The sequence below is a fragment of the Pholis gunnellus genome (genome assembly GCF_910591455.1).
Source record: "Pholis gunnellus genome assembly, chromosome: 5".
Classification (NCBI taxonomy): Eukaryota; Metazoa; Chordata; class Actinopteri; order Perciformes; family Pholidae; genus Pholis; species Pholis gunnellus.
This window is the reverse complement of record NC_136531.1, coordinates 7,805,453-7,830,170: the sequence shown is the minus strand read 5'-3', so window position 1 is coordinate 7,830,170 and position 24,718 is coordinate 7,805,453. Positions and strand designations below refer to the sequence as shown.

General features: G+C 40.1%; 2 protein-coding genes across 2 annotated transcripts; both read left to right on the top strand.

Moving 5' to 3' along the window:
• Positions 1 to 709: 709 nt before the first annotated feature.
• On the top strand, positions 710 to 5,563 carry msmo1 (methylsterol monooxygenase 1). The gene is made up of 6 exons (XM_079160233.1): positions 710 to 743; positions 1,900 to 2,192; positions 2,299 to 2,447; positions 3,189 to 3,315; positions 3,470 to 3,624; positions 4,708 to 5,563. Exons 2-6 carry the CDS (start codon positions 1,938 to 1,940, stop codon positions 4,895 to 4,897), a joined length of 876 nt encoding a protein of 291 aa, XP_079016359.1. The 5' UTR covers positions 710 to 743; positions 1,900 to 1,937; the 3' UTR covers positions 4,898 to 5,563.
• A 2,053-nt stretch (positions 5,564 to 7,616) lies between these two features.
• cpe (carboxypeptidase E) lies at positions 7,617 to 23,112 on the top strand. The gene is made up of 9 exons (XM_079160381.1): positions 7,617 to 7,992; positions 16,971 to 17,167; positions 17,375 to 17,542; positions 18,728 to 18,845; positions 19,209 to 19,391; positions 20,142 to 20,281; positions 20,666 to 20,765; positions 21,039 to 21,157; positions 21,927 to 23,112. The coding sequence occupies exons 1-9, from the start codon at positions 7,752 to 7,754 to the stop codon at positions 22,023 to 22,025; spliced, it is 1,365 nt and encodes a 454-aa protein (XP_079016507.1). The 5' UTR covers positions 7,617 to 7,751; the 3' UTR covers positions 22,026 to 23,112.
• The last annotated feature ends 1,606 nt before the right edge of the window (positions 23,113 to 24,718 follow it).

Genomic DNA, 24,718 nt, shown 5'->3' with positions numbered 1-24,718 from the left:
TAAGATTTTCAAATTGAAATCTTAAAGTACATTGTGCAGATAGTACTTCCATACTTTTACATAAGCAATATTTTTAATGTAGGATTTTTTATTTTTGTAATTCAGTTTTATTCAGTGTGGTACTTCTACAGTACTGTACTGAACTTTTAATTAAGGATTTGCATACTTGTTCCACCCAGGAGGGTTTTGTAGAGTGAAACAGTATTCAGGTGTGATATCAGTCTCAGTCCTAAAAAATATAAATTGATACTCAGCCGTCATAATTAAATGTTGAATATGACAAGAACTGTAATACAACAACGTTGCACGTTGTGTGATTAAGAAATACTTCAGTGGTGCTTTGATTGAATATAATGATATTTCTTAAACTTTTTACCACAGTGTATTTGTCTAAAAGTCTCCACCACATGACCAAATTGGAGTCATAAACTCTATCAATGTAAATCTGAAACGGAAGACATTCATGTATGACTCAAAGTTCTCCGGACCATTCCACCTCTTCCGTCGAACACTTTGTTCAACACGGCAGAGGTTATGAAAAGCCGAGCTCGCCTCTGATTGGCTGTCGCTCTAGAAACAGTCAGTCTCACTATCATCGCTCCATCCCGCGGACCAATCAGCGAAGCCGCTTGCCCGCTCGACGTCAGTCGCCTCTCCTCTCGGCCAATCAGATTGTTCGATGTGACTGTACTTCACCCGGTCAGCCGCTTCTGTGCAGGTAGACGGGACGTTTCGGCTGAAAGGTGAGAGAACCGTCGTTGTTCGCTGAAAATGAGATATTTTTGCATGTTTATTAGCAGCGATTGCTAAAGTACATCTGTTGTTTCTGTATTTGAGTGAAGAATTGAGGCAGATGTTGTGACATCTAAAGAACAACATGTCGGCCTGTTTTGTAATCTGAAACACAGCAGTTCTGCTGACTGAATGCTTCTGTGTAGAATTTGTTGATTCATATAGTATTTATTGTTGCCTAATGCACCTGATCTTAGGCAATATTGTTATGGCATAGTGTATCACCATTATAAAGCAATACAATCAAATAGCATTTTTTATAGTTGTTATTGTGTGTATTTCAATGGAGTAATACCTTTATTTTCTGCAGTGGTGGAGGATTACATTTACTCATATCATTTTATGGTTCTTGTACTCATTCCTGGAGTATTTACATGTCATATCACTTTTACTTCTACTTCTACATTTTTACTTTTTAATTGATACATTTATATAACTATTGTTAATTAATTTGCATTCACATTGTACGTACATAACCTATTGTCTTTTCATAAAATCCGATGCATAGTTATAGATTAAAATATCCAACTAGCTAGTAAACTAAATGCAGTTTGCTGATGATTATTGTAATTTTTACAACTGTATAAGGACCAGAGGAGTCGAGATGTGGAAGGAAATATTACATGGCCTACTTATGTATAGCATACCAACGCGTCTGAATTTTTGGTGTAATTCTGATTGGTACACATTTGAAATTATATTAAAATAAACGGTATCGATGGATTTCTATAAGTTCGGTAGTGTTTGGTTATATTTTCACTCTATCTATATTTATAGAGTGTGTTTTAGAAGTATTATTATCTATATAATGAATCGAAATTATGTTTTAATGTGGTAACAACTAAAATATTTGCAGCAAAATAAAGCTCTGTGAATTTATAATTAGCAAACATTGTAAATTGTGCATCAAAGTGAGTTGGATTGGAGTGTAAAAGTTCATTGTTTTATAATAATGCTTTTCAATTCAGTCATATTATGGCAGTTATGTTCCTTTGACATTTTTCATTATTTCTTGTTTTTCTTTTATGGTTCCTCTGCTGTATTTATTATAATTCTATACGCCCCGTCTGAGAGTTGTACATGTAACGTAGTGTTCCTGTCTTTCAGTCTTTTTCTCCACACCTGCACTCACCCTGTTGTCCATCATGGAGGTGAACGGCACGGCAGACATCTTGAGCTCTGCTTACCTGGCGGCGGAGTACTTGGATGCAGCTTTGCCAGAAAACCCCTTCCAGCCCTCCATGAAACACGCATGGGGCTACATGATGGACAACTACACCAAGTTCCAGATTGCCACCTGGGGGTCGCTCATCGTCCACGAGGTCATCTACTTCCTGTTCTGCCTTCCTGGTTTCCTCTTCCAGTTCATGCCCTTCATGCAGAAATACAAGATCCAACAGGTTGGTTTGGTTGTTAAGATTTTTTTTTTTTCAGTATCTTAGATGACATTCCTGTTAACAGACCTCCTGTGTGTGTGTGTGTGTGTGTGTGTGTGTGTGTGTGCAGGACAAGCCAGAGACCTGGGAGAAACAGTGGACTTGTTTCAAGATGCTGCTGTTCAACCATTTCTGTATCCAGCTGCCGTTGATCTGTGGGACTTACTACTTCACTGAATTCTTCAACATCCCTTATGACTGGGACTCCATTCCACGCTGGTCAGTTGAAGTACAATTAATCACACCTGAATGCGTCATATTCAAACCACCCTAGATACTTGAACAACTGCTCCACAAGCCCACTTGCAAATGTCAACAACAGGGTGTGGACGCTTCATAGACTTTCAATCTTGTGAAAGGCTTATCACAAAAGTCTCTTTCTAAATAATAATCCAAGGCACACTGTAGGGTTTCTGCAAATTCAAATGCTTTTATTACACATATATTAAAATGTCCAATCTTTTTTTTCTTATTATTTCTAATAATTATTTTTTAATTCTTTATTTTAATTTAATTCTTTATTTTCAAATGCATATTTAGTATTATTTTTTTCTATTTTTCTTTATTTGATGATGCATCACTTCCTACCTTTGGACAAATAGTCTTACACATTGATAGAGATCCACCCTCCCACTCTACAGATTATAAAATATAATATAAATCAATGGTAATTTGCTTGTAATTATTGATTTTAACAACATCATTTTAAAAATTAATAATATAATAATAATGTATTTATTTTTGTAGCAATCACCAAAAAAAAAGTAGACAATTTAACTTTTTTATTTGTCTTGCCCATGCAGAATACTTTGTGGGACGATAAAGATTTTTTTCTAGAAATGGCTTTTTGTTACATTTGCTGCCACTCGTCTGAGGACCTTCAGTGGAATCCATCAGTCAAATCTGTTATTTGAGATAACTCGGTGAGCTTGTCCTGTCTCCTCTCGTCTCCTCCTCCAGGCCGTACGTCCTTGCTCAGTGCTTCGGCTGTGCCGTTGTTGAAGACACTTGGCACTACTTCCTCCATCGCCTGCTGCATCACCGCAAGATCTACAAATACATCCACAAAGTCCACCATGAGTTCACCGTGAGTAAAACATACACAAGTGATAAGATGAATAAACACAAACACAAAACTCTTGACGGAAGAGTTACTTATTACTGATGCCGTAGCTCTCACACGTGGAAAAGTGCCACGCAAACACAAACGTCCTCATCACAGTGTCTCCGCTGTCCTTCAGGCTCCATTCGGCATGCAGGCAGAATACGCTCATCCTGCTGAGACTCTCATCCTGGGAGCTGGTTTCTTCATCGGCATCATGCTGTTCTGTAACCACGTCTTCTTCCTGTGGGCCTGGGTGTCCTTCCGCCTGCTGGAGACCATCGATGTCCACAGGTTGGATGCATTTTCTGCTTAATTTTGTCTTCTCCTGCTCTCTCTGCAGGAGAGCTTTGTTAGAATGTTTATTAAGGCATATTTATTTGAGTGTATTGGAGAAACGGCAGCAGTTGCGTCACTGATTATCGTCGATAAACTCTGTCAGTAATAATGACGTCGACCACTAGATGGCCACAGAGGGCACCAGATGTTACTATCTTATTATCAGGTCACACAGAACTCCAATTCACATTTATATGTTGCTATTATTCTTGAGCTAAATGTATGCTATGCCTACATTTGTACTGAAGACTTGTATGCACATGCAGAAATGTCTCAGAAGACACCAGACCGAAGGCTCACAGTCTGTGGTCGCATAAACAACAACACAAATTCACAATGTCTTTTAAAACTCATTGTTTTATACTTTTTATTTAGCCTTTTCCCATTTTGTTTTTTTTTGGTCATGTCTCTCTGTGCTTTTATTACTTTTTTAGCTGAACATTTATTTGCTATAATTTGATTTTAAATCAAGTCACAAATTGAATTTATTGCAAATAAATTCAATTTAAAATATCTAATTCAATTTGATTTATATTTTCACACTGGTCTATGCATTTTCCTGATTTGATATATTTTCTTAAATTTCTTTGCAACCTGCTTTTAGAAAAAAAACTAAATATTTTATTTATTATTATTTTATGCTAAATAACCTGCTGATTCTAAATGATCACATTCTTTGTTAGCAATTTCCATCATTAGAATATAATATCATAATCATTTAATCACAGATTAAGTATAGAACATACATAACGCAACAACAAGAAAATTAGAGAGAGGTAAAGTAAAAGGATTTAGAAGAAGAAAATATTGAAGGATATCCAACCAACAACAAGGCAGCAACACTATGACTGAACCAAAAGAAGATCTTCAGCACCACCACTAGAAAAACACAATATTTTGATCATTTCGAGTGCCTCATCTGAAAAGCATGTTGGAAGGATGATTTTAATCAAAAATGTTGACTCTTAATATCCGAGACAGAACGAACACTGGTGGTTTTCTTTGAATGACAGACTTTCTTTTTTTGTGTGTCTTCAGTGGTTACGACATCCCTCTGAACCCGCTCCACCTCATCCCGTTCTACGGCGGCACACGTTTCCACGACTTCCACCACATGAACTTCGTCGGGAACTACTCCTCCACCTTCACCTGGTGGGACAAGCTGCTGAATACGGACAACCAGTACAACAAGTACATGCAGAAACAGGGAGACAAGAAGGAGCAGTAAACCCCCTCTGTGCCTCTGTTCTTACACTGGCCTGTTTTGTCAGGAGCAGGTTAGAGGCAACGAATTGGACAGACACACACATACACACACACACCTACACACACACACACACACACACACACACACACACACACACACACACACACACACACACACACACACACACACACACACTAAAGGTGTACTGATTCTGAATCAGACTGCGTGTTGACTTCAGTGTGTCTTCTGTGCCTTAATAGTTTTTGTCTGCTTCTGTCAACAGCTGCTGGCTGAATAAAAACCGTCAACATCCTCATTTTGATTTGTCACTTTGCTTGGTCATTGGATGAAAAAAAAAGAAGTTTGTACCACATGACTTTCTTGTGAAATGCACCGTATACCTCTGAATGTCTGAGCACTTTGGCGCTTCCTCTTGAGTTAAACTGAGTCAGAGAGTAACGTGGTGTTATAGCTGCAGTTCAGTCGGAACTGTCAGGGCTCAAGTCTGGCACGTTTGATGCAAATCCATGTAAACATTTTGATGAAAAGGGGTTGACTTATGGGGCACTTTCAGGTTGTTCAAGCCTGTTTTGTTTAAAACTGTACAAATAAATAAATGCTGTCTTGATTTTTACAATCCTTGAATATGTTTTGGTTTTCTGTTTTTATCATAAATATATTAACTACTTTGAACAAGAGTTTGGTTGTGTTTGAATTTGATACAAAGAAGACACTTCGTGCTCTTCAGATCACGATAAACGTGCCACGTTTATCAGTGGGAGACACCCCAACAACAAAGAATTTCATGCACTGGTCAATTTGGAGATTTTGCTACATTACATTTCAGAAAACTTGTAATGCAAGAAAAAATAATTGTCTTAATTTGAATAATCTACTGGGGAAGTTTCATGGTGATATCTATTAGTAGCCTATGTTTTTACCCTATTCACCTATAGTGTCTTGCAAAATGTTTGGAGTTTTACATCTTTTAAAAATGTGTTTCTTCTCCGTCTTTGAGCCAGAAATATCCACCTCAGTAACAACACACACCAAACTTTCCAGTTTCATTCCTATTTATATTCAGAAGGTTTAACAGAGGTGTTTGTTCATAAATCATCCATAATCTGATTTATAGAACATTCCTGAAGACATTGATTTTGTTTTTGATTTTTTGATTTATGTTGTGATACAAAAAGATATCCCAAATTCTCTCTGTTAAAACCTTTGACTCTTATTTGTCAACAACATGAAACAATCATTTTTGACCTGTCTTTATCAGATTTCCGTACTGGAAATGTATGCAGATCAGCACATATTTGATAAGATATTGCCTATATTGAAGTAATTAAAAAAACAATTGCCTTAGTGTAAGTAATGAACTAGGGTAGTTTCATGATGATATCTCTTAGTTATTTGTATTACTATTTTTTTCATATTGGAAAGATATTGCTAACTATTGACACATTTCTACACAGGACTCAGTGACTGTTTAGGCTCAGACATTTCTGAAATTAACATCACAGATCTGCATCTTCTCTGCAGACTCTTTTGTAGACGAAGTGTGGGTTGATGGAGGAGGTGGGTGATACTGTAGGTTCCCTTCATCTCCTCTCTGCTGCACTGTGGACACACCCCTACTGCTGCGTCAAGTCAGCTAGCAGCAGCAGCTACCAAACAGGAAGTGAGGCACTTTTATACACTGAGGACCAAACCTAAGTTAATAGTCATAAGAGTAAGTTAATGGACAACATGGTCCCACACACTCTGAAACACATTTTTTAATAAATCAGTCAAATTACTTTGTTATATATTAGGCACAATGTTGTATGATTGGTTTTCCACCAGCAGAATTGATTTTGGGATTCATTTTTCTCAAGGTGTTTTTACTTTGGTGCTCTTTAATAGAAATACACAAAATACTGTTTGAGGTTACAAGAGGGTTTGAACTGAAAATGACTTGCGTTATAGTTTAATCTGATGATTATTAACACTTTTGTAGGATATATAACTGTGATAACAAACTAAAAAGCAATCCAAATATAAGCTATAGATATGCGAAATAGCCTCACGGAAACAGTTAATGTTGAATATTAAATAAGTAACTAAAACTCTAATGAAATAAATACACGTGTGCAATGTGATCATGGAATAGGGAATAGGACTATTCTTTGTTTAAAAGTAATTGTTAAATTGTTATTTCTTCCTTTTTTCCAATAACAGAACTTATTGCAATTCAACCATTTTTATTTTAAAATGTTTTGAAAAGTTTGCTGCATTTTTTCACGATATACATTTTCCCCTCAGTCAGTCATTCATGATGAACAGAGCAGAGTGTGTGTTTCACTGTTGCTGGAATTAAATGTTATTGTGACAGAAGCAGGAAGAAATAACATAATAATAATATTAGTTTTAACAATTTAACTGGGTTATTTCACATAAGGGTCATATATGTTGTCTATTTATTTCATAATGTTTTATTATTTATTTATTTATATTGAACACTTATACAGGGTATAGGCTGTTCATACACTCTTTAATACTTTTCAACAATTTCTCTTGGGATAAATAAAGATCTATCTGATCTTATCTTCAATTAGTTGTCTTTGAAACTGTCTTAAAACTACAAAAAAAGTCATTATTTTGAAAATTGAGACCGGATGTTTCAGTGTTTTATCGGGCTTGACTCTGGAGGGAGTCTGCGCTCAGGTAGAGCAGCGCATCACAGACGGAGAGAGGGAGAGAGAGGCAGCAGCAGCAGCAGCAGGGTGAGAGATATTTATAGCCTAAAGCGAGGCTGCAGCACAGAGATAAGGCTTGGTACCAAGCCGCAGGCAGGACATACACACAGGGCTTAGGGAGAAGAGGACACGTCGAAATGAAACACTTCACGTCGGTAGTTTTATTCGGGGCCGCGGTGGTCGCCCTGGTCAGCGCGGCCGGTACCGAGGGTGAGATCTCCTTCGAGTACCACCGCTATGAGGAGCTGAGAAAGGCGCTGGTGTCGGTGTGGCTGCAGTGTCCGACCATCAGCCGCATCTACACCATCGGGGAGAGCTTCGAGGGCCGCGAGCTGCTGGTGCTGGAGATGACCGACAACCCCGGGACGCACGAGCCTGGTCAGTTTTACGCATACAACCCAAAAAAAAAAATCTGCTTCATAATGCGGTGAATGTGCACCCCCCTCCTCCCCCCCTTTCCTTCATTTTAGGAACCCATCGCCTCACGCTGTGATAACACAGACACATCACGCACTATTGCGCAAAACAGCCTGCTGGTGCGCTTGTTTTGCATGTAAGGGTTGTTCAGAAACGACCGGTGTGGCTTGATCGGAGGACAGTGGAGGAGCGCAGGTGTGTCGCCTGCGTGACACGGTGGGCTCATGGGGGGGGGGGGGGGGGGGGGGGGGGGGCTGCTGCATCACTTCAGTGGAATCTAGATGATAGATTGTGGGATCAGCCACGCAAAGCCGCCATTTTGCTGGGTGATAAAGATCTGTTCGCACTTATCCCGAGTCGTGATGCTGAGAAGGAAAACAAAAAAAAAACATCCTGCACGCGGTGGATGGTGCCGCGGATCACTGAGATGTGTTTTGAATGACCAATCAATAGCGGATGTATCAGCAGTGTTGGCTGCAACATATGAGAGAAAATAGTCATGCACAGCATTCAGAGGAGGAAGTCTTTGACTGAATATTAAATGAAGTCAGGAGACATCATGTTCCTCAGTATACCTGGGTTATGTCAGGACTTTCCATCATCTCCATCACACTCCTTCATACTGGCAGGACTGGATGAAATAGTAGAATAGAAGATGTAAGCAATTGTGAGACTTCTTGGTTTGAAGGGCAGTTTACACACCAGCCACAGGAACAGCGAACCACCACACGCTGTTTTAGATGCAATGCACCTTCTAATTTTTCCACAGTCACACCCAAATAGAGGAAAAATACACATAATATATGTATATTATAGTGTCTTTCCATGCATAATCACTTCAAAGGTCAATTTCTTGAAATGCATACGACGGTTATAGCAGGGGTAGGAAACATGTCTGAACAAAAAACCCAGAGTGAACGACTGGTTTTAATGTTGAAAGGAAGCCGGTTGTACCTGCGATTCAAAAGCTGTCTGGAAATGGAGGGACGGGCCTGAATTATCTCAAGCTCTTTGTGTGATGGAGACAAACACTGAGAGCCAAATTCTCTGGATGTTCCTTTCACTTCACGTGTGTTTTATGTCAGGCTGGAATTAAATCACACTGTAATTATGTTCTAGCTTTTTAGATTATAGTTTCTTAAAGTCTATAATTGGTTGGAGACTTGTTAAAAGTTATTAGACCATGAAAACACCAGGGTCGATGATGGCAATAGGGCCAGGACTTTATCGCTCAATCCCACACATTGCATTTTATAAATATATTCCAATCTAATAAACCAAAACAAATTGGCCATTTTCAACCCCTTAATCAAAAACAAACTAAATATTCATTGCACCACCCAGAAAAACGAGGACACCGTGTTGGAACCAAGAGCAATAGTGCAACATGAGTGGCTTAGCCTGTCGTACATTTAACTTTAATGAACGTTTGGGAACGGGTCAGTGGTTCCTGTCCAACTCCTTAAACAGGAGATTTAACTGTTACATGCAACAGGAAGTGATTCATTTAGTAATCCTGAAACAGAGCCCTCAAAAGATAAAAAAAACAGCATTGCTTGTAATTAAAGTATATATACTTCACAGTCTAGTTTATGTTGTTTCAACTATATGTCTCATATAGCATGTGTGTGTAAAGGTGTATTTTCTTCTCTGGGTGTAATTGTGTGGTCTTAACGGCGCACCACAGGTTGTGTGTGTTTAGCTGCTTGCATGGTCACAGAGTCTAATGGCCGTGTGTGCGTACTAAATAATCCCGTAATAGTCCGCTGGGTGTGTGCGAGCATGAGTCACAGTAGCGTTGTGGAGACCTTATTACTACCAGATGAGTTTCCAAGCTGCTGCTTCACCAACAGAGGCAGCTCCTCCTCCTCCTCCTCCTCCTCCTCCTCCTCCTCCTCCTCCTCCTCCTCCTCCTCCTCCTCCTCTCCTCTCCTTCCACCTCTGTTGAGCAAAACATCCAGAGCAAGAAGGAGGGGGATGAAACAGAGAAGAGCTCCAGAGACTGACAGGCCAGAGGAGGGTGAAGCAAGAAAAACATGACGGTTTCAGAGTCGCTGGTAGAAAAGATAAATGTGTGTGTGTGTGTGTGTGTGTGTGTGTGTGTGAGAAATCTGCAAAGACCGGAAACATTTCAAAGCTTCCCCTTTAAGGTGCCCTACCAATATTTTATCTGACCCCGCAATGTGCAAGGTGGAGCCGAAATAGCCGTTGCCGGGGCAACCGATCGGCTTAGTGCACTGAGCTGACTGGAGGCTCGTGGTTGGTTGGCTGGCTGGCCGGGCCGGCTCCGGAGGACGACGGTCCTGAGCTCGCGCATCTGTCAGCAAGCAGCCATCTGTCACACACTGCGGCACAGGGAGTATCTATAGCCGAGAGTGTAGGAACACTGGTTACATATTAATATACAGATGCATGCAGTGCAGGAACATGGGTAATGGTGGGAAGTAAGGCAAGGTACTCAAGAAGGCCCGCTGTTCTTAAAGTGGTACTGAACACTTAAACCAAGGTGCTGAGAAAGGGCCCAAAAAATGTAGTTGTTCGAATGACCATTTGTAGGTTGGCTCCAAAAGATTAGTCAATCCACACAGACCTCCATGTTAAAATGCCCAACTGGTACAAAAAAAAAGGTTTTGGTCTCAATAGCTTTTCCCCCTTTCATGTCAACTGTCAATAACGCACGTTTAAATTATATTAAGGCCTAAAGTAAGCTAGCTAGCTGCTAGCCATGGACCCATACGTGATGCGGCTGGTGGAAGCACAGGAAAAACATGACTCAAATGTACAACCCAACAACAAGATATGTAGGTAAAACCGTCTTTACTTATCAGAAGGAGTTCGGTACACGGTTAGGCATTCACAACAATTCAGGCACTTCACATCTCTTATGTAATTGTTTTGACTGCACTGTGCTAAAACACATCAATGCTGGTGTTAGTATTGATGCTTCTTACAAAATGTATAAAGATCGTCATTTCATGGGTTGAAAATGACTCAACGTGCCATCTATTAGGACTTATCTATATCATGAAATCTATGTATGTGTGGATGAAATCGGTGAGCTTTAGAGGTGCTGTTTAGTGTGTTTCCTGTCTTTGTGCTAAGCTAAGCTAACCGGCTGCTAGCTTCATGTTTAACGTACAGACCATGGATGTCTAAAGAGAACTGGATACAGCGTTGGAGGCAGCGCCCCGTTTATTCCTGTGAACATTGCTCAGTGGTTCATGAAGCAAAATGATGGGGCTCATATAACACAAGTGTTTCCTTGAACCCCGCCTCCCAGCCCTCGGTCCAGGCTCGTTCTCAGGCTCATTTGCATAAACAGAGGATGGAAAACAACTCTGAATTTGGCTATTATTTTCCAACTTTTAGGAGCTAATGATTTAAACAAGGGCTTTTCAAGTGTTCGTAATGGGAAGTTTTTTTACCTAAAAAAAATAATTAGCCACTGAGTTACAAACGTCTCTTTCTCAACGTCGTCTATGGGAGAAAGTCTACTTGATCCCCATGGCATCACAATGTCAAATTATCTTGTAATTTTGTACTCACTACAAAACATCCATCGGAGACAGTTAGGTCTACTACTTACTTTACAAAAATATATATAAAATTGTAATTTCTGCCGATTACATTACGTATATCAACAATATATATATATATTAAAGAAATAATGTACGTTGACTTTAGTAAACATTTCTGTTTAATGGACTAGTTTTATGTTGTGATATTTACTTTAGTAGCAAAGTAAAGGATCTAAATACCTCCGTCAATACTGAAGATGGGCCACATGTTTTCTCTTTAGAAGGTGTTTACATCTTGCAGCTGGGTCATATTGGAGTGCACAAGAGCTGAAAAGAGGGGGTTCTCTCCAGTGAAAGGGGCTCTGGCTAAACTCTTTTTCTTTCTCATGTCTGGAACTATTTAGAAGGCTTCTAGTACGAGGAGAAACCCTATCTTGAAATGGGTTTGGCTTCATCTGAAGGTGAAAAAAAAAACTGCTTCACCCAATATGCTGTAGACCATCTCCTGTGGACTGTTTTATCAGACGACAGGGGAAGTATGTAATCCCCAGCACAGAGCACGCACACAGACGCTCCGTCACTGCAGGATATTGTCATATCAAGTGACATATTGAATATGAAGTGAAACGCAGGCACACATGGATTTAATAGTGCACATTTCAGTGGAGGAGAATAGAATGTAAACCCAGTACATTGCTGTGAGGAACCTCCTCAAGCAATGATAACAAAAACAGCTGAAAGGAAGGACGAGTTGATGAAAAGCAGAGATAAAAAAAAAAAGAAATGATGATTGAGAAAACAGGAATGGTGAGGATGACAAGGGAGAAGAAGAGGGCTGTAGAGGGAATACGGGAGAGGCAGAAACGGAAAGAAGATGAGAGAAAGGCCAAGGCGCAGCTAGAGGTCATTTATTATACATCAGACACCGACATGCATCCTCCTCCTTGCTGCCTTCACTGTGCCCCGACTACCTCTCCTTCTTCTTCTTCTTTGTCTTCGTCTACTTCTTCTTTTTTATTTTTCTTCTTCTTCTTCTTCTTCCTGTCACTTTGCTTCTTCTTCTGCCACCAAAGCCTCCTTTCTGCTTTACTGCGCATATTTTCATTTTTCCCCCTTTCCTTTTATTCTCTCGTTTTTCATCACCATTTGCTGTCTTGCAATTTATTTTTGTGTGGTTTTGCATGCTCCATATGTTCCAATCCCACATGCTACGTGCCGTCACTTCGTGTGAATTGGCCATACAAGCAGTAGACAATCCTCGGTTTCTTATATTTATCTTTCTCAGAAAGATGGAACATGTCGATGGGGTTTTCCATTTTCTAAGCTTCTTCGAACACTTTGTCATTTTACCACACACATAACAGAAGCTAATTTGTGAGCAATCAGCAACTTCAGCCACCACTCAGCGGATATGTTGTCGTTGAAGGCTAACAAAAAGATTCACGTTTTATCTGTTGGCTAAAAGGAAGAGGTGTTCAAATTTCACCACTGTCTTTACACCCCATAGATACACATTAATGTAGAATATGGCTGTCACAGTTATAGATATTAGAGCTGAACAATTACTGTATTAATACAACTATTTTGAAAATCCATCAATTGTTGCCAACCTTTGCGTTTTGGACTGACATTTAAAGGCTATAAACTGATCTACACCAAACAATTAATACATTTATTGAAATAAGTAACCTGCAGAGGGATTGATAATGAACATTGAATGAATAATAATAGTTGGCGCCTGTATTTTGTTTGTTGAAAATAAACTATAATACAGAGAGGAATCTGGTTGAGTTACAGCAGCAGCAAGGAGGAGGTCAGGGACTTTGGCTCTCCATACATGTAGCAATTATTATACAATCTATTTCTTTTATTTTACATGTGTGGTGTTGTTACATGTCTGGTGTCGTTACATGTCTGGTATCGTTACATGTCTGGTGTCTTTACATGTCTAGTGTCGTTACACGTGTGGTGTCGTTACAAGTGTGGTGTCGTTACATGTCTGGTGTCGTTACATGTGTGGTGTCGTTACACGTGTGGTGTCGTTACATGTCTGGTGTCGTTACATGTGTGGTGTCGTTACACGTGTGGTGTCGTTACATGTCTGGTGTCGTTACATGTGTGGTGTCTACATGTGTGGTGTCGTTACATGTGTGGTGTCGTTACATGTGTGGTGTCGTTACATGTGTGGTGTCGTTACATGTGTGGTGTCGTTACATGTGTGGTGCGCTCCCTCCTCTCTGTATGTCTGTGTAATGTCAGAGCTGGCCGTCATTCAGAGCTAACGAACTGCTTGTATATATATGTGAGTGTGAGTGTGTGTGTACACGAGTGAGTGTGTTTACTCAACCTCCCAGACGATTTGTCTCCCTAAGCACCTGCCCGTGTCAGGGTTGCCACGACGACTGAGAGCCCTCTAATGCGGTGCTTCCCTAATGACGTCATTATTACGTGGTCACCTAGGAGACCGTATTGATCACCTGCCAGACTCGTCTGACAGATCCTGACAAAGCGTACTATGATGCCGTGGGTTTCAGCCTCAGATGTGTTATGTATCGACCTGTGTGGAGCCCAAATAACCTGCAGTTTAGGTGAGGAGCTGAGCCACGTCAGACTTTTAAACATTCAGAAGGTCTTCACCACTTTAGGGATGTTTAAGATCATCTCGCTCATACGTTTTCACACGGGAAATGTGTCCACTATCCACCTTGAAGTTCTTCTTCAAGCAAACATACATCTTAACAAAAGGCCGTCTGTTGGCTACTAGAGTGGAAACAATGAAGCGGTTCATTAGTCGATTGACAAATATTAAGTAGCAACTGCTTTGTTTTGACAACGCAAGACGTCATCTCTGGGACTAAACAATGAAGCAATTCATTATTAGTTGCGATAAAAATGACAGCTCCAGCTATGATTTGGAGACTTTTGCTCACATCCCTGTAGTTGCCATAAGAAGATCCTTGAAGGTCTAACTGCTGTATTTGCTTACATTTTTGGAAGCTTGCAATAATTAATGTTTAAACTGCCCCTCTTTGGGTCATTTGTGTTGGATGTGCACACTGTCCACCTTCTATGCTTTACATGTACGAACACGTACAACCGGGAAATTCTTATCACATGTCCAAAAACCACATGTGCCCATATGTGAAGCTATCGGATGTTCAATATACATGTGCACTTTCTTTTTACTTTATGTGTTTGCACAAGACAATAAAAGCCCAGCGAGGTACAGAGAGGACTGGAATCAGAAAAAAAAGGGAGAAGACACATTCGGCCCCAGAGGATAAACGACATTTTGATTTGTTCCACCTATACGCAGTGTCGCATCATGCTGGCCGGTCAAAAATGTGTGTGTATACAGAAAAAAAATCATGATTCATGATATTAATACATAATAATGTATGCATTGAATTATCTTTAACCCCCCCTCCCGCCTGCCCTGCATCCTAAACTCATCAATTCCTACATGTGTTAGAGAAAGGAAAGGTCTCCAGATACTGAGCATCTGTGTAATAGCTTGAATCATAGTAACTCATTTTGACAGAGTCCAACTTCAAAGTGTGCGTGCGACGTGTGAGTGCATGTATTTGACAGCTCTGTCAGGCCTCCGAAGCCTGTAAAAACCATTCACCAATGTCCGAACAGAAAGAGTTAATTGTAGTCTTGAAATCATTAGTAGCAACTCTGAGAGGAACGAGATTCGAGCGTTTAAAAATAACCTGACTACCAGATGTGTGCTGGGCGTTGTGTGTAGCCACTGGCGTACATCAAACACTCAAAGAAATATGCTAAAGTGGATCAAAAAGATGCAAATTTTAAAATATTGACACACATGTTCACTTGCATCTTGAAAGCATTACTTTTTTACAGGCAAACAAATTGAATTTAATGTGAAAAGGTTGAAATGGGAGAAAAAGAATCCCTAATAATTGGCCAAATCAGAGTAGAGGTAAAAAAAAACAACCAATAAAAACACACACAAAAAAGCCCCTCAATAAAAACCGGAGCCCTGCTGCAATTTGGCTTCAAACACACACACACACACACACACACACACACACATCCTTCACCATCTGCCGCTCTTGGGTTGCATTTCATAACTCGTAACTGATCTGAACAAAAGACTTTTTTTTTAATTCCTCAGAGCTCAGAGAAGTTCCCTTTTTTTCTCGTACAGCTGCAGAAAGCCACTAATGTCTGGTTTGTAGTTAATCAAAAGAGTGTGCACACTACGCTGTAGCTCATACTTTGTCATGCTCTTTGTCATTTTGTTAAAGGGCTTTATATAACACCTTAGTAGCACTCTCTCTTTGTTTGTGTTTGCATGCATGAAGAGACTCACAGACGTGTAAGAGCAGCTAATTAGTACATTAAACAGACGGTCATTAAAACACAGCTTTACTGAGGATGCTGATATAAATATCTCTCAAATATAAAACTAATAGCTCCTGTGATAAAAGCAAGCAAAGGGAAAGCAGCCTAGTCATATGTAAGCCTGTACACAGACATGGCAAACTTCAGTTAAACAAGGAACATTCAGAAAATATCAGCATAGTGTTGTCAGGTTGATAAATTGATTAATTAACAACAATTCTGATATGCCAAATCATCTCTGGTTCCCTCTTTTCAAATGTGAATATTTGCTGCTTTTCCCTGTTTTATATCTTGTCTGCCCTATTACTTGAAACTAAAACCCACACTTTTCACATGTAAATGGATGAAAACCACTGTGCCTGTATAAGAATATTATATTTCACACGTAAAAACGTATTATTGATTCATGCTCTTTTTTGTATAGGCATAGGGTAACTCAGGGATTACAAGCTACAAACAGCAGGAGGTTTACATGTTGCCGAAATCCCTCATTTCGTGACATCATGTCCTGAAGTCAGACTCTCTGTGATGTTGTCGGATCTGACCCCAGACCTGTCACTCCAGCTGTTCAGGCAGAACAATTGTGGCAGCGTGACTCAATAAGCCACCGTCTCTTGGTCATTATTGTCCAAATGGAGTTCTGGACGGCAAAGTTCAATTGTGTTTAGCCTTTTAGCTGATGAGTCAGTGTGTTTGCCACTGCTGGAGAGTAAAGGAGCCAGTGTTTTAGCCTAATGGTGTGCGTGTGTCCAGGGTTACCTCCCTAACAAATGACAATGCTTGGTGAGTCGCCTTCTCTCGGTTCAAAAGAGATACGTGTCAGTTTCCATGACTACTGGCTGCTTCTCACAAAGGTGGTGACGTTATTGTGACATTTCTCTTTGTGAGTACGTGACCCAGTTGTGTGAAATGTGATTGGTTTCAGCTGGTAAAAGGTGCGTTCATTGTCCTCCGCTGTAAAAAATGTTCCTGCAGCAATGACGCTGTGCAGACGAAGGTGGCATACAGCATGTGTGAATTAAAGCTCTTGTCTGTGTCTCTGTCCTGCAGGTGAGCCTGAGTTTAAGTACATCGCCAACATGCACGGCAACGAGGCTGTGGGCCGAGAGCTGCTCATCTACCTGGCTCAGTACCTGTGCAACCAGTACCAGCAAGGCAACGAGACCATCATCGACCTCGTGCACAACACCCGCATCCACTTCATGCCCTCCATGAACCCAGACGGCTTCGAGAAGGCCGCTTCACAGGTGATGACACGGGACGACGAAGACACGCTGTGCAAAACATAAAACCTGATCCGAGGATTTACCACCAGACAGATTCAAATTTCAAGACAACAAATTTTAGATCTCACATACACAGCAAGAATAGTAATTATTAAATCTCCAGACACAGTCTCGCTTCCCTTCTGTCTTGTGTACGTCTGAACATCATCTCCCTGTTTTCCTGCTCAGCCGGGAGAGATCAAGGACTGGTTTGTTGGCCGCAGTAACGCACAGGGGGTGGATCTGAACCGCAACTTCCCCGACCTGGACCGCATCATCTACCTCAACGAGCGGGAGGGTGGAGCCAACAACCACCTGCTGCAGAACATGAAGAAGGCAGTGGATGAAAACACCAAGGTACACAAACAGACAATGTTAAGGATTAAAGGACAAGACTGGTGTTATTTCTTGTTGTCAACAAAGACCAAAACAACAATGCCCCACTCAATACCAACTTATCTACCCCGTCTGTGATTCAGCCCTAAACCGAGTTCCTACTGAACATGTAAATCTTTGTAAACGGGTCTGAAATATATATAATATGAAGTGTAATCTAATTTCTTCTTTTTTTAAACAATAACTAAAACATCTGGCCACTAGTTTTTAGCAAGCTTTACTCAAACAGGAGTAAGTTTCCTGTGCAGATAAAAAGCATTTGCTTCTCTAGTGAGTCAGCAGGATGGTGGATGTGAGATTGACCTTCAGTGGATATAATCAATATTTTTTATATTAACAATAACAAATGACAACGTAAAAACAGTCCGACAGTGTAAATGGGTGTCAGGTAGAGTTGAACAAGAATAATCACCTAAATCTGTAGCTCCGCTTTGCTGAGCTCATAGCTCATCGCTCATTGTTCTGCTGTTAGTTTTGCAACTTTACAGTGTTGGTTCACTATCAATATCTCTTCTGGAGTCGTTTTCAGACACCGCAGGCAGCTTTACTTAGTTAAAAAAAACACTCTACACTACCTGCTCACAGCAGAGCAGACAGCCACAGGTAGTGAGTATCTGGTGAACAGAGTGGAGCGTTCATCTGTTTTAGAGCCAGGTGTTGGTGGAGACCGGAGACCAAAAAACAGATCAAAAACAGAGTGAATATTGGATTTACGTCCGCCAGTTGGACAGCAACACAACCCAAAATGAATGATGACTTGGTTGCTCACAAGTTCACCACATCAACTTTAAAAGTGAGGAAATGTGCTGTTTCTGCTGCCCCCAAGTGGCCAAATACAATCACTTATTACAGGTTTAAAATAAAATACAGAGTCCATGTTCATCATAATGAAGAAACATGTCCCCCAGTGCAACAGTGTGATGCGTTTCAATAGGTTTCTTTTGCAGCGATGGAGCTTTATGGCACAGAGGAATAAACAGGCGTTGCTCGTCAGTAGGATCAATACTAAATATATAGAATATCACCAGACTTCTCCTCTACTGCTTTATAAGAAACCTGGTGTGTGTGTGTTGGTTGGAAGTGGTATTATTTTAGGTACACTATGTATTTCTAAGTGTAAGTAATTTATGGGTTTGGCCTTTGCAGCTGGCTCCAGAGACCAAGGCAGTGATCCACTGGATCATGGATATCCCCTTCGTCCTCTCAGCTAACCTGCATGGAGGAGACGTGGTGGCCAACTACCCGTATGATGAGACCCGCACCGGTACATGAGCACACAATCTCAAACACACCCATGTGTTTTCTGTTTGGGTTGTTAAACTGTATATAAAATGTTCCCTTGCTCTTTATGAGAATGTTTCCACTCATTTACCGGGACAAATATTTCACCCATAAATGAATCAACAAACATTTTATTAGTTTTTCTTCAGTGTCGTAACACTGATTTAAATCAGATGGGAAATGTTTTGCATCTACGGCTTCCTGTGCGCTATTACTCAAAGTGAACAAAATGTGTTTTCCCACGTTTAATGTGCAGCAGATGCAGGTGTTCAGTTAATTAACACTTTGTCACAGCTGCTGTCTAAACACTGGGCTCTCGTCTGTTCCCTCTTGTTCCTCCTCTAAGGCTCCACCCATGAGTATAGCTCCAGTCCAGATGATGTGACGTTCAAGTCTCTGGCGAGGGCCTACTCCATGTACAACCCAGTCATGTCCGACCCTAACCGACCCCCCTGCCGCAAGAACGATGATGACTCCAGCTTCAAAGATGGCATCACCAACGGAGGGGCCTGGTACAGCGTGCCAGGAGGTAAGATCCAGCAAGCCCCTGATGTGTGTGATTTGGTGTTTTGCAAGTAAAGTAATTGATATTTGAGAGTTACCGTATGTATGATATATGGGACAATGTGGGGCGCTCTGGTGGCCAAAGGGTTTAAGACCCCGACCATCCAATCACAACACCCTCTGTTTGATAACTCTCTCCGGCACTCTATCTAATAAGCGCAGAAAAGGCCTCCCAGAATATATAAGTTGTTTATAATTAAAATAAAGTTGACTTAAAAAATATATTTCCATGAACATTTTGAAGGATCCCATGTTTTATTAAAGAAATATGCATTTAAGGTGATATTTTACAGTTGAAAAGTAGAGTTGTCAGTGCTCTCTGGTGTACAAGTCGAGCAATGGCAACTCTTTCCAAATTACTCCGAACATATCTTTCACATTTCTGTTCTGCAAAATCTTCCTTATCATACAGCGTTTGCGACAATACAGATATATCTGTGTATATGTGCTAAAATGATGCATTGGACTGACCATTTATTTTTAGAAATGTTATTGAAGCAACAGTCATATGTAACTACTAACATGTCTTTTTAAAGACTTTTCAATAAAATATATCCCATTATTGCCCAAGAAGCCTGTCTTCTGAAAACCAGCAAAACATGAATTACTGGGTTCTAATTTTTGTAAGAAATGTCTAAATCTGTCATTTGCTAATTCTCTTTGTTTTATTAATATCAGTATTGCTCTCTTTCTCCCTGTTTTTTTTTTTTTACAGGAATGCAGGATTTCAACTACCTCAGCAGCAACAGTTTCGAGATCACTCTGGAGCTCAGTTGTGACAAGTTCCCCGCTGAGGACACACTCAAGACCTACTGGGAGCAGAACCGCAACTCACTGGTCAACTACATCGAGCAGGTATGCAGCCCCACCGGGACTAAAGGAACATGTCCGAAATAGGTCTGGTTTGACTGATGAATTGGGTCTCGTATGAATTTCTATAAGATCTAAATCACCATTCGAAAAAGCAAATTTGATGAGTTATGGCCAAGACGTCTTTTTAGTAAAATAAAACTAGTGTTGACCACAAAGTCAGCCCAAAGGATTTGTGTGACAACACAACACTACTTCCACCTTTGCAAACACAACACAGTTTGTGCATTTTTTTCCCAGGGTCCGTGAATTCTTACGGTCACGTAAAGCATCCGAGATGACATTGTGTCACAGTGTATTTTCCAAAAAGCATCATTCCCTCTCTCCTTGAACCGAGCCCTGAGTATGCCTCTTTGTTTGTGTTTGTAGGTTCACCGTGGTGTAAAGGGCTTCGTGCGTGACCTCCAGGGCAACGCCATCTCCAATGCCAGCATCTCTGTGGAGGGCATTGACCACGACATCACCACAGGTATCAGCATCTGATGCAAATTCACACAATCCTGCCAATCGTACCCCATCAACATTAGATTGTAATGTGAGAAATGTAATGGTAAGATGTTGGGATGCCGACTGGTGGACAGAGCTGGTACTGCATCCCCTTTTTCAGCAGCTGATTTGTATTTGCCTGCTATATTACAGTGACAGTAACAGGCACTCAAAACACTCTGCATTGAGAGGATTCGTTAGGTGTTGGGTTTGTTGTTGACGTACATGTATTAATGGGGAAATCTGTGTTTTGTAGCCAAAGATGGAGATTACTGGCGCCTCCTGGCTCCAGGAAACTACAAAGTGGGGGCCTCTGCCCCAGGATACCTGACTGTCATCAAGAAGGTGGCCATTCCCTTCAGCCCTGCAACCAGAGTAAGACTCACAGACAAATCAACCAATCGAAATATGCCTCTCCATTCACCGTGTGCTCACTTCATATTTCCAAAAGGGTAGCTAGCAGAGGACCATGACGCAATCCTTAAATCAAATCCTCCAACACGTCTACGCTGCCAGTGAAAAGTGTGCAAAAAACGCTTTTAGTTCACTCTCTGGCAAATGTATTGTAAATATTCCAATATTAGAGCATGTGAGTAAGAATTGAGTATAACACATTCAGGAATTATTTGGAAAAGATTTGGATGTAAAACTGTAACTTGATCACTCTAATCAGGGACCTCTAGCAAGATAATGTATATTTGACGCAAACAAGTAAGTGTCCAGTTGGGATCTGATATCGAGTAGAATTTGATGCCTTAATTCAAAGGTGCTTAAGGTTTTTTAGCTTGTGACTGCTTGAGACAAAGCTTTATTTTATAACCTTATATTTACCTCAGTTACCTTGTTTTATGAGACTGCTTTTAGGAAAAATACACACGTATTTGTAACCTGGTTTTTTGAAGATTTATGTCTTAGGAATGAAATAGTTTGGGGCTGAGAGCCACACATAGGAAAGTATTGAGAGACAGACTAATACATTGGGGGGTTTGGACATAATACAACTATAGAATAAGAACAGCCTTAATCTTTCAAGCCCTCCGGTAAGAGTCCAAGTCTGAAAAGAAACAAAAACATAAACTTTAAAATAAGAAGAACCCCGTTAACTCAACTCCATCTTTTGCTTCTCACCTCTCTTCCGTCTCAGGTGGACTTCGAGCTGGAGTCTCTGATGGAGAGGAAGGAGGAGGAGCGGGAGGAGCTGATGGACTGGTGGAAGATGATGTCAGAGACACTGAACTTCTAAAGCGTTTGTCCGGCTGATGATCGGACCGTCCGCACATCGATGTAATATAGTCAACATTCTGTGTGACCGTCCACAGAATATTTTGTCTCTTTATTTGTTTTGTTCTATTTCGATCATTATTTTAATTGATCATTAATGTTTATTAATGTAATGGTTTGCCTCATACTTTGTTTGTTTGATTGTTTAAATATCCTGCAGACACAGAAACATATACTAATGGACAGAGAAGGAAATTGCAGGTAGTTTGATGGCAGTGAGATCAATGTTGATTTCTGTGGTATTGTGTTCTTTATCGTACATGTGATTTGGTAATCATGGCACCCATCTATATAACCAATGAATGACTGAGTAATTATGTGTGTAAAAGAGCTGTTTACATCATTACCACATGGCTCTGTCCAAAATAATTCATCATTTATTTCCTGTTTTAAATGTCTCGGTTTCTCCAGGCTTTAGTACAAATACAGAAGTACAACACCAAAAACACACACACACACTTTCGGCAACTGTAAACTTGCACACACTTACTCTGTTTCTGTCTCTGTAAAAAACATACAAATACAACGCTGTATTTGAGCACATCAGACAGTAAAATCACTGTAAACATTATATTGTAAACAATCTATACAGGCAAGTCCATTTCACAGTATGTTATCGATGTCCAGATTTTTTTTAACTGACTGCAGCACAGCTTTGATTTTAGCACAAGATGAATGGTTATAATATATACTGTATTTATGAACTATACGTATAGCAAGAAATATGTGGTTTTTGTAACGAAAACAAAATCAAAGAAAACACGGCCATTACACCAATAACTCTGTCCACCTCTGTCTACCCAAAGCCATTCCCTCGTACTGTATGTGCACTCCACAGGTGATACTGTGGTGGGCTACATAAGGAGCTGTGGTACATGTACAAGTTGTTTTTTCAAGGATAAATTAACACTAATCTTGTGTACACAGAAGGTTTGGCTGACTGTGTGGATGCCGTTCAACTGGTTTGAGACCACAGAAAGAACATTGAATGTATATCTATAGAAACAGTTACAGATGTAAAGAATGAACTGATCAATAAAACTCCCCTCTTTATGTTGTCAAACTGCAGTCTTGTCTTTGTTTCAGCTCATTCAGATGAACATAGCCACCTTTAGAGAGACATGTTAGTTGTTCTAATGTACTGGATAAGGCTGAATGGGGCACTTCTTTTTCTCCTTAGTATTTGTCGAGTGACTTTATATTCGACCTAAATAAATCTGAATTTGAGATAAAATGTGTTGCTTGCAAAGAAATGTATATAATTGAAATGGGTTGAGTTGGCGGCACCGCGGTAATACTTTAGTGGTACAATGAAGTATTCAGGATCCTTCCTTCAGATGGATGGGAGTGAAATAAAGTGTCTCACACATTGTAAATGTCCCACCACAAGGGATTCAAAGTGCCTCGCTTGTGGTAATACATTAAATGTGTAATGATTACAATTCTTAATTAAGTGTAGAAGCAAGGGGTAACAGAAAACAATAGCGATAGGACAGATAACTTGATTTTTTGGGGGTGCTTTTTTACATTTAAAATATATTCCCTTACAAAAAAGCCGTCATTAAGGTAAATTAAGATAAGCCTTTATTAATCTTCAGAGGAGAAATTCAGTTGTTGCAATCATGAATACAGACAAGCAGAGAAAAGTAAAAAATAAATAATTAAAGGTATATAGAATATAATAACTATATAGTACAAGAGTAATTAAACTCAAATGTACAGGCAAGCAGTACACATTGAGTACCCCCGAACTGTGTGGTATTTCAACTTAAAGTGTAATACTTTCTCACTAGAAGTTACATAGTGGTGGGATTAATCACTGCAAAGTTAGCAAAACATATATATGCCCTATAAGAGTAATATTATACCCTGTACTATGACAGCGTACACCAGAATGATGTATAATATAATGACGTAATGACACCTAGTGTTTGTCTGTATTCATATAGAAATAGGATATAGTACATAAAACAGAACAGTAGTAAAGTCCCTTAGAAATATGTTTCAATTGTGAATTATGCAGGGTTTTGTATTACTTCCCCTTTATGCGTTTATTTGTTTTTCTTACATGGCCTTGAGTGTTTGTTTGTGACCCATTGTTGGTGTATGTATCTGGGTACAGAGTTGTTATTTTTGGTTTTCAGAACTCTGAGTCTATGTCATGGTATTTGACATTCTGTACATGACCACAAATAACTTCCAATGACTTGTGTGCTCGTAATTTCTCGCTGGTTTAACGTTCTGTACCAGGTTTCTCCACCAAATATATATATATGCTACTAAAAAGTGGGCCACTTGCGAATGTAATCTTGTCATGGTCAAATCTGAGGGACTGAGTTTATAAGTGAATGCAAACTTGACTTAAACTGTGAATCCCGGTGTACAGGTATACTGAAAGTCTCACTGTGTCCTCCTGCATCTGTGCGTATATTTCAGCCTAAAGCAGGAATACAATGTTGCCCAAGTTTATACACACACACACACACACACACAGAGCAAGGGTGGCACTTTTAGTCCAACTATGTAGTTGAATCAGCTGTTTTAGCATGAGATGCTAACTCTGCAGATCAATGGCCCCCTCGGTCTATTAGTCATACCGGCCCTATTAGCATCAGCTATTAGCATCTCCTCATCAATACCATTGATCAAGCTTCT